Raw genomic sequence first — 12,731 nt, 5'->3', positions numbered from 1 at the left:
ATAAAATTTTCGAAAATTCGAACTTAAGTTCGAAAAAAGTTTTGGTGGCCCAAATTGTCTGAAATTTGTCAGTTTGGAGTACACTCGATGACACTACAACGTTATGTTAGAATATTTAAAATTAAGTTCGAAAATTCGAAGTAATGTTCGAAAAAATTTTGAAGCTGTTAAATAAAACTTAAAATTGGGATATTCACAAAAATATAATTTTAGTTCTTTTCGAGGTCAATTTCTTTCATTTTCTAATTTCGAAATAATATTCGAATAAATTTTAAAGCTGTTAAAATTATATCAAAATCGAGAAGATTCACAAAAATATAATTTTTGTAAATTTTTCCTATTTCTTTTCAATTTCGAACAAACAAATTTTGAAACGAATTCGTAGTACGAATAATTTGATTGTATTCCATTTGACGAATTTACGCAACGAATCGTTGTCGTCTAGTTCGTCGTGCTATACGAAATTCGTCGTTCGTCCCAATTGTGCGTATACCATTAAACCTTACAAACTGATTACTCAAATTTAAATTGTTTTTTTGTGAATTTTAGGATTACTTCGTGCCCCCTTAAAAAAATCAAGGGATGGGAGATTTACTTGGCTGGTCCAAAGGGATAAAACGCCACCAACAATTTCAATATAAAGTTCCAAACATTTCAGTATTCTGTGGTCTAAGCCAATAAAACATAACCTCACTTGAGTTGAAACGAAAGCACGAGGTTAATGTAGACAACATATAACTTTGAACAGTAATATGAAGTAATACACTACACCAGTTCGAGCGAGACGCAAAACTGTCGAAAGCCAGGCAAACACAAGCCTGAACTCGTTTAAGAAATAATCGCGATGACGCGATAGTTGTTCCCCAACTCAGACCTGAATTACGACTCAAATTAAATTCTTACTTAAATTCTTTGAATTTCGAAACTGAACGCGTTTTACGTTTGTTACAAACACAAATTTTATGTAAATTATCGTACGATCAAACGAAAAATTTAAAACAAATGGCGAGAAACCATGAAGCTTGTCCAAAAAAACGCTATATTTTACCATCAAACTGATTTTGTTTGTTATACCAATTAAAATACATACGTATGTTTGACGATCTAGCATATTCTTGTTTGTTTGCTCAAACACTTTTTTGTATGAAGTGCTACCAGAGATAAACTTGAAAAATTTTTCATAAAATATATGTATATTTGAATATGGCAGCACTACATTTTGATTATTTTTATTGTGGAAATGTCAAAACATTAAACAGCTGAGACAACAACAACAGAAATGAAAATTTTTCTTCCCGCATTGTAAATTTTAACGTAACCACCATGGAAGACGAACCAAAAAAGGTTTGTAAATTATTTTTGTAATGTAATTAAGAAAAAATATATTTTTATTTCTCTATATCATTTAGGGTTTAACTTTATTTGGCCGTGACATTTCACAAATACCCTGTTTCCGCAGTAGTTTCTTGTATGGCATTAGTGGTGGTGTAGGCATTGGTTTGTTAACTTTTCTGGGAACATCACGCACTACCTTCTCAACACATGTGGGTTTTGGTACATTCTTTTGTGGTACAATAGCCTATTGGGGTTGGTGCCGGTGAGTTAAGAAAAGAAAAATGTAATCAATTCAAAAGAAATGTTAAAATATTTTCTTTGCTTTTAGTTACCAATGGTCTGTCCATCGCTTTGAATATGCCCAATTGGAGCAGGCTATGCGTAAACAAGCCATGTATGAAGGCACCGAAATAGAGAAACAACTTGATCTTAAGACGGCGTAGTAGTTAATAGTTATTTAGTTAATAAATGGTGGATATAATTGTTATTTTATTGTTTGTTCCTGTAAAGTGTGAGTGTACGAACGACGAAGCTATCAACATTTTATAATTTAAGCTTGTAGTGAATTATATTGATTTTAAATTGTATTAAAATTTATGAATAACTTAAATATTGTGTGAACATTTTATACTCTCAGAACATGTTTCAGTTATGAACAGTGTTATAGAAGGTTTAAAATAATACATTTACCTAAAATATAGTTTCTTAATAGGGACTGTCGCATCCGATGTAACTAGTTTTATTTGGTTTTTATTCTATAGATTAGTCCCATATTTGACGGCTTTCGATACTACAGTAGTCTTTATATTTGAACCACTAGTATAGTTTATAATCACTTTACAATTTTGTAACGATTTCGATCTTAAAATAGCTTGACTACAGTTTTGTAGACTATTCATTAAAAAGGGAGCTTGAGTAAACCCTCTTAAAATATCCCAATTGTGTCATAAGATTTTACCCAAAATGTATTTGGATTTTGTGTAGTCCGTTCGTGAACTGGACTGTCTCCAAGAAGATTTCCTAAGAATATATATAGATATGGTTTTGTATCCACTTAATTTTATGGAAGTTTAAATGACACTGGCAATTTTTACAATGCTTTGGCCTCATTTGACCCTAGCCTCCTTATAAACTCAACTTCAGAAACACTAATAACACTATTAAATTCTACATAAATAACTTTGAAGTATATGTAAATGCTTCTGCCAAATTTTATAAGGACAGGCCCATATTTACCCCTACCCCATATGATCCCTCTTGTAGCAAATACATCTTTTTTCAGTAATAAGTAGAAATATTCAGGAATTAAAGTAAAAAATAAATTAAACAAAATCCACATTTTCTAGATACTGACTGTTGTAGGGTGTAATATGGTCGGCCATGTCCGACTATACATTCATACTTGTTTTAACTATAATATCGTTTATATTCTAGCCTTTAGTCTACTCTAGAGTCTAGCCTATAGTTTAGCTTATATTCTAGTCTATAGTTTAGCCTATAGTCTTGTTAATAGACTAGTCTATAGTCTAGTCTGTAATCTAGTTTATATTCTAGTCTAGTCTATAGACTAGTCTATAGTCTCGCCTATAGTCTAGTCTACAGTCTAGTCTATAGTCTAGTCTATAGTCTAGTCTATAGTCTAGTCTATAGTCTAGTCTATAGTCTAGTCTATAGTCTAGTCTATAGTCTAGTCTATAGTCTAGTCTAGTCTATAGTCTAGTCTATAGTATAGTCTATAGTCTAGTCTATATTCTAGTCTACAGTCTAGTCTATAGTCTAGTCTATAGTCTAGTCTATAGTGTAGTCTATAGTCTGGTCTATAGTTTAGCGTATAATCTATAGTCTAGTCCATAGTCTATTCTTTACTCTATTCTAATAGTCTATTCTATAGTCTAGTCTATAGTCTAGTTTATAGTCTGGTCTATAGTCTAGTCTATAGCCTCGTCTATGGCCTAGTCTTCCCTATAGTCTAGTTTGTATTCCAGTCTAGTCTTTAGTCTCGTGTAGAGTCTAGTCTATAGCATAGTCTAGTGTATAGTCTAGTCTATTGTTTAGTCTATAGTGTTGTCAATAGACTAGTCTAGCCTATAATCTAAAATATAGTCTAGTATGTAGTCTAGTCTATAGTCTAAGATATACTCTAGTCTATAGTATGTATATTTTTTCGATCCATACTCATTATCAGCATTATCTTGAGAGCATATTACTAACTGCATAGGTGAGAATATCTTGATAATTGATGTTGAAGATCTAATGTAAAATATAATAAATAAAGACAAACATCACATATATTTTGTTATTGTAGAACCCTCATATAATCATATAAAAATAGTTTTCTTTAGACACTACTCTCGTCCTCAATTTACGATGATTTCTCTCAACATCATACTTTTGTATATTACAAAAATACACACAAATTATCGTCTACAATATTTTACCGGCTCTCCTCCACACAACGCATTGATAAGCAGGTTGTGTGTCTAATTTTTACCAGTATATTTGAATTAAATAAATATTTTGTTTTCAACTCTCAGTTCTCCAGTTTGCAACGTGTGATCAGTGTATCGAGACGTATTCAGTTTAATAATAATTCCAAGAGTTATATTTCGTTTTTTTTTAACGAATATTTGATTAAAAATTTTGAGTTGTTAAGAAAAAGACAACATTGTAAATAGTTAAATTCAACAAAATTGATAATAGATCGTATGTGCATTTAAAGTGAAAAATAAGAAAAATGTCGAATATGACGCAAGAACATAATGGAATCCTATATTTAAAACCCACATTTTCTACATTGATATTTTTTGTTAATGGTAAAAAGGTAATTAAAAAAACAAAACAATGAAATTAAAATAAAGAAATTCGAGAAATTTTATGTAAAAATTTTATTAGCAAGTAGGTACCTATTTGTATACAAATAATTTATATTGAAGAAGATACTTGTTGATTATTTATAAAATTAATTCTCTGATGTTTAAGTTTGTAAACACATTGTTATTGTCTATCATACATAAACGTTTGTCTCCACTTCTCAACGAAAATGGGTATCCACTATAAACACTTGTACCTGGTTTAACGATAAAAAAACTTGAAGTGCATTTTAAAATTCTGACTTAATTTGATTATTTTTAAAAGAAGAGTGTATTTTTTTCGAAAATTTAGATAGATTTTCTAAAAAATTTAATGTTCCTTAAATAATCCACAATTTGACATGCACAAATTTGTGATTCCGTATGAGAGGGAGGAGAGAACTTTTATATAAAGTCGAGCTTAAGTAAGGGCTATATAATGGAAATTTTGAATTACAATCTATATATATAAAAATGAATGTGTGTTTGTATATATGAAGTTTATAGACTTCTAATCGGCTGAACCGATATTCTTGAAATTTTCACAGTGTATTCCTGTATGTCGGAAAGAGGTCATAGGCAACTTTGGGCGAGAAGCCACGCTTTTTTTGGGAAAATATAAAATCCGTATATTTGAGATAATATAACAGTTACAGCCCTCAAATTTTGTCGGAGCCATTTTAGTGTCAATTAGATTATTTAGAATAAAAAGTGGGCGGACTAGCGTTAGGGGGCGTGGCACCTCCCATATAAATTAAATACAAAAATTCGTTTATCTTGGAAACTATTACAGTTAGAATCCCACGTTTATGAAATACAAAAGTTTTGTTTATCTGGGAAACTTAAAGAACAACATTTTTAAAATTTTGCACGAAGAACTTTAAAATTCATTTGAACATTTTAAAAGAAAATGAGCGGACTTTCATCTTGGGGGGGAGGGGGTTGTATTGCTTGGAGCCCCCCATATGAATAAAATAGAAAAATTTGTATATCTGAGAAACTATTAGAACTAGAATCTTTAACTTTAACGGACTTTCATCTGATGAGCTTGGAGCTCCCGCATGAATTAAATAGAAAAATTCGTATGTCTGAGAAACTATTAGAGCTAGAATCTTCAAATTTTATTTAAAGATTTCTGACATTCATCTGAACATTTAAAGTATAACGATCAGACTTTTAATGGGGACTTGACATCTCCCATATGAATATAATATAAATATTGTTTATCTATGAAAATAATAAATCTAAATTCATTAAATTTTGCATAAATTCCTTTAATATTTATCTCAAAATTTTGGAGGAAAAAGGGCAAATTCTAATCTGGGGAGCTTGAAGCCCCTTTATGAATTAAATAACAAAAAATCGTATATTTATGAAACTATTAGAGCTAAAATCTTCAAATTAGTTAAATTAAATGAAGATCTTTTACATTCATGTAAACATTTGGATAATATCGGGCATCACATACATGAATTAAGTACACAATTTTGTAAATCTTGATTTTCATAGATTGCTATGTTATATATTGTAAATCTCGAAAACTATTGTAGTTAGAGTCTTCAAAATCGTAATGTGGGTTTTTTATATTGCAAATCTCGATGGGTATAGCTAGTTATACCTATATATTTTCAAATTAAAAAAAAACGTACAAACAGTCTAAGGTGTTGCTTCCAACTTTATGATTAAATAATCATCGATATTTTATAGCTGTTGTTGTTTTTGTTTTTGTCTATCATTCAGGTCTAGATGTAACGTGTTTTGTTTGCCTTATCACTTGTTGTTTGCATTTTAAGAAAATGAATTTTAATTAAAAAAAACCTATTATAATAATTTTGAATATGGAAATCATTTTTGAGACATCGAGATTTTTTAAATTTTTTTGTTCAAACTTAAAAAATTTATAAACATTTCGATGAGATTTTAAATAAAAGAAAATGAAAATGTTAGACCATCTAAAAAACTATATACTATATTTACCGGTCTATGTTTGAACACGTGCTTATATTTTGGACTTTTCTTTTTCACATTTTGGTTTTACAGATTTTATCTACTTCCAAGTCTTATAAAAAAATGATGCTTTTGAAATATTTACCAATATTTTGACGCCTTTTTTTAATGAATTTTATTAAATTAAGAAATTGGGATTTATTCTTTGATAACAATATGTACATAAGTTTTTAACTTTTACATCCATTTTCACCACCTCCAGTTATCGTTTAACTGATATTTATTCTTTCAGTTAAGACAATTTTTATATGAGAATTGTCAATATTATTTAAAGTTTAAAAATAACTAGTCATGGTGAAAATGAGGGTTAGTATTAAAACTTTTCAAATTGGCCCTAACAGTTCCGCATAGAGTATGAAAAAGTACGTCGAGAGCGAATATTACTTTTCACGAGCTTAAAAAAGTTTCCGGGGCAATTGATCTACAGTGTTTCTTGATAAAAAAAGTGTCACTGTTTGACCCACAATATTTATAGGTTGAACAAGCAAGGATAGGGTCTGCAGTTTATTCCAATTTTAGTACCCAAACTTCTAGAATGTTCAATTAAGAATTCATATAAATTTGTTTGTGAAAGGTTTTAGAAAATCGATTTCCGCGAAAGGTTTTCGCACCAAGAAACTGGTTTTCGTTATTAGAATACTGGCTACCACATTAGGATAGAGCCTAATTTTGGCTCTATCCTCTCTCGATTAGTTTTACGATTCTAAACCGAATACCACAAAAAAAATATAAAAAAACCAGTAAGAAATTATAGTCAGGCGAGGTCGACCATGGAATTTAGTTTTCATAATAAAGCATTTAAGTTAAATTATACCTTCTCAGCAGTTCAACAAAGAGTCAATGCATACGAAAAAGACAGTAATAGTAGTTCCACTAATAGTTACCCATCTGGATGATCGTAATTCGTATGTTTTGGGTCAGAATGAAGACAGTCGTCATTTTAGTGTCCCCTTTGTAAGCGGGAGCGGAGACAGTCGTCTCTTTACTAACCTCAAGTAACCTAGAGATTATACTCTTAAAAGTTTTTTTGTTGTACATCCGAAAGTAGTTATTTTACCCATCTTTTGGAGAAATGATTATTACTTTCTACTAATATTCCACCATCTGGTTGACTCAAATTTATAACTTTTGGGTCAATCGTCACATTATTGTCCCATAGTATTCTGGAGAATAGACACATGAAATTTTCAAATTTTAGTTTCATTAATATCTTACCACCTGTCTGACTCCAATTCGTATGTTTTTGGTCTTTCGTCACAAATAAACTCTTTGTAATCGAGAATGAAGACAGTCGTCACTTTAGTGTCCCCTTTGTAAGCGAGAGCGGAGGTAATCGTCTCTTTACTGTCACTTTGTAGGGTGTAGAGTGACGATTGAATTCCTCGTAGGACAAGACCATGTTAAAATGGTCGTTCACCTGGTTAGTCAGGTGGCTAGGGGCCACCACAAGTGGTAGGTTAAGTGGTCAGTTCGGGACTGTCCCATCGAACAGCTGGGTTGCCTCACATATACTTAAGCCATTTATTGTTAAACAAAATTGTGGACATTTAAGTCAAATTTTGAATGGGGCTTTTTATAGGGGCTAGGGTTAAATGAGGTCCTATAATTATAATGTTCATGAGGGTAATCAAGACTAGTATAGAACATGGTTTTGCTGCTTTTTGTCATGATACGCGCCCTATTCGGCGGGTTCAGTTGTATTGGGGCTAGCTGGTTCAGTGAAATAATGGATCGATTTTAATCATCTTCAATAGGCTTCGTGCTTGGGACAATAGAAGATCATGTACCTAATTTCATTAAATTATCTTCAAAATTGCGACCTGTAGTTTGATTAAAAGGTTTACATGGACACAGAAAATGATTCTGAGCCGATTGGTATACTTTAAGGTGGGTATAGGACTACATCAGCACAAACTCAATATACCCTCCCCCCTAAAGTGGTGTAGGGTATACAAATTTAATATGATTTTGTATTTAAATAAATTATACATTTTTCATACATTCAACTTTCCTGAAACTTAATCCAGATAATTCATTCTAAAATTAATAGGAATCTGGTTTTAGAAAATCTACAATATATTCCTAAAAAAGCAATTATAAGAGATTTATTTAAAAAAAAATTATTTTACTGTGCAAATGTGCAAACTTGCACATTTGCACAAATGCCTATCTGTATTATTTAGAAGTGAAAATTTAGTTTAAAATTATCAGTTCAAATAGGCGATCAAATGCTTCAGTGTTGTGGAAGTAAAATCCCATACAATTTGTGACAAATTCAATGTAAAGTCGAAAATGCACAGATTGCACAGTTTGCGAGACATTTGAACGTTTATATTTTTTGGCTTGTGTTATTTTGGTACCATAAAGTTTGGACAAATTTTAACTAACTAAGTAACTAACTAACTTAATACCTAACTAAATATTTAGTAATAAATTATTTTCTTTTTCTTTTATAAAAGTTTATAATCTTCTATAACTAGATTATTAAAAAAACTTTAAGAAAAAGTGCTTTAATACTATCTTTTTGTATTATCTTTTTTGTGTCTTTGGAAACATTTTAATAATACATAATTTTAAATAAAATAAAATATTAGTAAATGTATATAAAATGTATTAGCTAACTAATGTCTGGTCTTTATTCAGTTAAATAATAATCCAATATTTGTCGAAAACTCATAGATAATTATTAAGTGAATATAATACAAATATTGATAATACTTGTTATTGTACTAAATAATTTTTCTAGAAATATTGAATGTTTTTTTATTATTATTTAATAAATAGTATAATATATATATTATGCTATATATTCGTATATTTTAATATAAACATGTATAAGTAAAAAAAGAATATAAATAAGAAATTAGCTTTAAACTCAGATACAGTGGTTTAGAAATGTCTGGTATCTTTGGACTTATAACATTTTAAATATCTTGAGGTAATTAATGTCACAGTAGGTAATTTTATCAAAAAAAAGTATATTTCTGCTACACATTTTCTATAAATTTAGCCTAAATTCTAGCGTTTATAGTCTCTTATCTCAACTTGTCTTTTATCTAGTTTATAATCTCATCTATATCTTTGTCTAAAATCTTCTTTATCACATCTGGTATATCAGATGTTAAGAAATTTTAAGACAGAACAACTTATGAAATATTTTAGATAAATATATTTCGAAGAAAAAATATATATCAGATATCCTTTATTGTATAGCTAACAGAATGGACTTTGGCAAACAACATTTATTAAATAAAATTTGTTCTCTTATAACGTTTTAAAAAGGTCCAATAATGGCCCAAATATTGATAGTAGAGTTACTTACACCAATAATAATATACTGATGTTTGTAACGCACAATAATATTGGCTCTATACATACCTTAAAGTATACCAATCGGCTCAGCATCATTTTCTGAGTCGGTTTAATTATGTTCGTCTATCTGACCATCCGTCCGTCTGTCCATGTAAACCTTGTAATCAAACTACAGGTCGCAATTTTGAAGATAATTTAATGAAATTTGGTACATTATCTTCTATTGTCGGAGCCCTATTGAAAATGGTTAAGATCTATTATTTCACCTAGCCCCCATACAACTGAACCACCGAATAGGGCTTGTAAACCTTGTAATCAAACTACGCAATTTTGAAGATAATACAATTTCTATGATACCGTAGTCGAAGCCTATTTAAAATGGTTAACATCGGTCCATTATTTCACCTAGCCCCCATTCAATTGATAGGGCTTTTAGCTCGACAAAAAGCTGCAAAATCAAGTTCCATACTAACCTTGATAACCCTCATGAACTTTATAATTATAGGGGCTCATTGGACCATAGCCCCTATAAAAAGCCCAATTCAAAAATTGACTCAAATGTCCGCAAATTTTTTCAACAATAAATGGCTTAAGTATATAGAGGCAAGGTACGATTTAACTTAAATGCTTTATCATGAAAACTAAATCACATATTATTCCTATACAGGAGTAGGGTATAATATGGTCGGCCTCGCCCGACTATAATTTCTTACTTGTTTTTATTTGCCTCCAACAAATGAAAACAAACAGCTGATTATAACAAATACCCGATAAAAATTAGAGATGACACTCATTTATACCAACTTCACATGAAGAGTTAAATTATACTTAGTTCACACGAGCGGTTGAATTACTTAATTCGGCCTCTGAATGACGATAGCCAATCAACCCGTTTTCACGACACGTTCGTAATTCAGTTTGACATTTATTTGTTGATTTTTTTTACATTTTTGTTTTGACAGCTGATTTTGATAAATACTCGATAAAAATTAGAGATGAAAGTCATTCGTTCGTAATTCATAAGGTAATTCAAACTGAATTACGTACAGCTTGTGTAATTCGCAGCTGAAATTTTGTATTTTGTATTGAATGATGAATGAGAGAGTGAATTGCGAATAATTGCACCGTGTGAACGTGGTATTACTAAATTCGGCTTCTGAATTACAATAGCTATTAGTAAAAAAAGAAAACGAATTCTGAATAATGACCGTCCTTTATTTATGAGAAAAACTAATTTTGTCAAAAATTTAAAAATAAAATTTTTTAAATTAAAGAAAAACATTTTTATTAAGAACTTTGATATTTTGAATTATAACCTTTTTATGGCAAATGCGATTTTTTATAATCATAATAACTTTATTAGACTAATAAACTATTTGCTAAAATTATCTTAATTTAACGAATTCTTGTCTAAATTTAAACTCAAGTCAATTTTGACTGAAAATACTCATTTCATTGATACCTGACGACTTCTTGGTTGAATGGTTCAGTTCTGCAATAAAATTTTTTAATGGTAGTAGAAATTTTTTTTTTCAAAATTTTGTTGATTATTTGCTTTAAATTATTATAAACAAAATTAGCTACTCCTCAGGTTAAGATACTGTTATCAATAATTATCATAAATATGTATAAAGTCAAACCAAACGAGGGCTGTATAAAAAGTTTATTAAGCACATCAAGATTATTCATAAAATCACATGAATCAAGTTTGTACATAAAATTATCAAAAGATTTATCATATCTTTTCATTTTAAATCTCAACATTCGTTTATAAAATAATTAAACTAAATTTGTTATAAATTTTCTAATCAAAATTGTGTACTTCAGACATTCGAGACTTTTTAGATTTACAATTTATTTCACTTAGCAATAATTTCAAAATACATACATTAGTATTTAGTTGTATATTTGATTGATTTGTAAGTAAAAAAAATGTTTTTATTAAATAAAAGTACTTGTATTATCAATATTGTTGTTTTTTAGTTCAATATATTCTTTATAGATTAAAAATAAAACAATAACAATTATAAACTGTAGTACATTTTTGTGTAACCTTTATTGCAAAAAAAAAAAAAATACATACGTACGTACGTACGTACGTACGTATGTATTTTGAAAAATTTCTTTCACATAAAAATCTTATCACTGACAGCTTTCAGACCCCCCTGTGACGTACTGTCAACCCAATAATAACAATCATGCAATAAATTTTTATATTGCAGCACAAAAATAAATAAGAAATCGAAAACTGTTATAATCAAATGTTTGATTAACCCTTGAAGTTGTAATATTATTAAAATCATATTAGATAAACTTGTTTCGTTGTAGGATATAGAAAACTGATTTTTCAGTTAATTGATCTTTTTTCTCATATAGGTTTAACCTTTCTTTCGGCTATGTTTAAATTAACTAAAGTTTAACTTTTCTTTAGGCGAAGTTTAAAATAACTTTAGTCTAGTATATAATCTAGTCTATGGTCTAGTATATAGTCTAGTCTATAGCTTAGTCTATAGTATAGACTGTACTCTAGTCTATAGTCTAGTCTATAGTATAAAGTATAGTCTAGTCTATAGTATAAACTATAGTCTAGTATATAATCTAGTATAGTCCAGTCTAGTCTATAATCTAGTCTATAGCCTAGTCTATAGTCTAGTCTATAGTCTAGTCTATAGTCTAGTCTATAGTCTAGTCTACATTCTAGTCTATAGTCTAGTCTATAGACTAGTTTATAGTCTAGTCTATAGTCTAGTTTATAGTCTAGTTTATGGTCTAGTCTATAGTCTAGTCTATAGTCTAGTCTATAGTCTTGTCTATAGTCTAGTCTATAGTCTGGTCTAGAGTTATGTCTTTAGTCTTGTCAATACTCTAGTCTATATACAAGTCTCTAGTTTGATCTATAATCTAGTCTAGTCCATAGACTAGTCTATATTCAAGTCTATAGTCTATTCTACAGTCTAGTCTATAGTCTGGTCTATTCTATAATCTGGTCAATAGTCTAGTCTATGATCTAGTCTATAGTCTAGCCTATAGTCTTGTCTTTGGTCTAGTCTATAGTCTAGTCTATAGTGTATTCTATATGCTAGTCTTTATTGTAGTCTATGGACTAGTCTGTATTATAGTCTATATATTAGTCTTACTCTAGTATATAGTATAGTTTATAGTCTAGTCTATATTCGTTAATAGTCTTGTCTATAGTCTAGTCCATAATCTAGTCTATAATCTAGTCTA

General features: G+C 29.6%; 2 protein-coding genes across 2 annotated transcripts in view; both read left to right on the top strand.

Moving 5' to 3' along the window:
- Positions 1-1,209: 1,209 nt before the first annotated feature.
- LOC111681629 (cytochrome c oxidase assembly protein COX20, mitochondrial) lies at positions 1,210-2,063 on the top strand. Its single transcript, XM_023443500.2, has 3 exons — positions 1,210-1,344; positions 1,410-1,597; positions 1,664-2,063. Exons 1-3 carry the CDS (start codon positions 1,324-1,326, stop codon positions 1,776-1,778), a joined length of 324 nt encoding a protein of 107 aa, XP_023299268.2. The 5' UTR covers positions 1,210-1,323; the 3' UTR covers positions 1,779-2,063.
- A 1,808-nt stretch (positions 2,064-3,871) lies between these two features.
- The window catches only part of LOC111681636 (xanthine dehydrogenase), a 13,673-nt gene continuing 4,813 nt past the window's right edge, over positions 3,872-12,731 (top strand). Inside the window, exon 1 of the mRNA XM_023443512.2 lies at positions 3,872-4,156. Within this exon, the coding sequence (XP_023299280.2) occupies positions 4,070-4,156 (87 nt within the window). The 5' untranslated portion in view covers positions 3,872-4,069. The remainder of the gene's footprint in view (positions 4,157-12,731) is intronic.

This window comes from Lucilia cuprina, chromosome 4 (genome assembly GCF_022045245.1).
Source record: "Lucilia cuprina isolate Lc7/37 chromosome 4, ASM2204524v1, whole genome shotgun sequence".
Classification (NCBI taxonomy): domain Eukaryota; kingdom Metazoa; phylum Arthropoda; class Insecta; order Diptera; family Calliphoridae; genus Lucilia; species Lucilia cuprina.
This window is presented reverse-complemented; position numbering and strand designations above follow the sequence as displayed.

What these genes read in the sequence shown, in the direction of transcription:
- LOC111681629 (XM_023443500.2), top strand. Translation starts at nt 1,324, where the DNA reads ATGGAAGACGAACCAAAAAAG. An exon ending in TGGAAGACGAACCAAAAAAG is followed by an intron (nt 1,345 to 1,409) that starts GTTTGTAAATTA and finishes TATATCATTTAG; the next exon opens with GGTTTAACTTTATTTGGCCG. An exon ending in GCCTATTGGGGTTGGTGCCG is followed by an intron (nt 1,598 to 1,663) that starts GTGAGTTAAGAA and finishes CTTTGCTTTTAG; the next exon opens with TTACCAATGGTCTGTCCATC.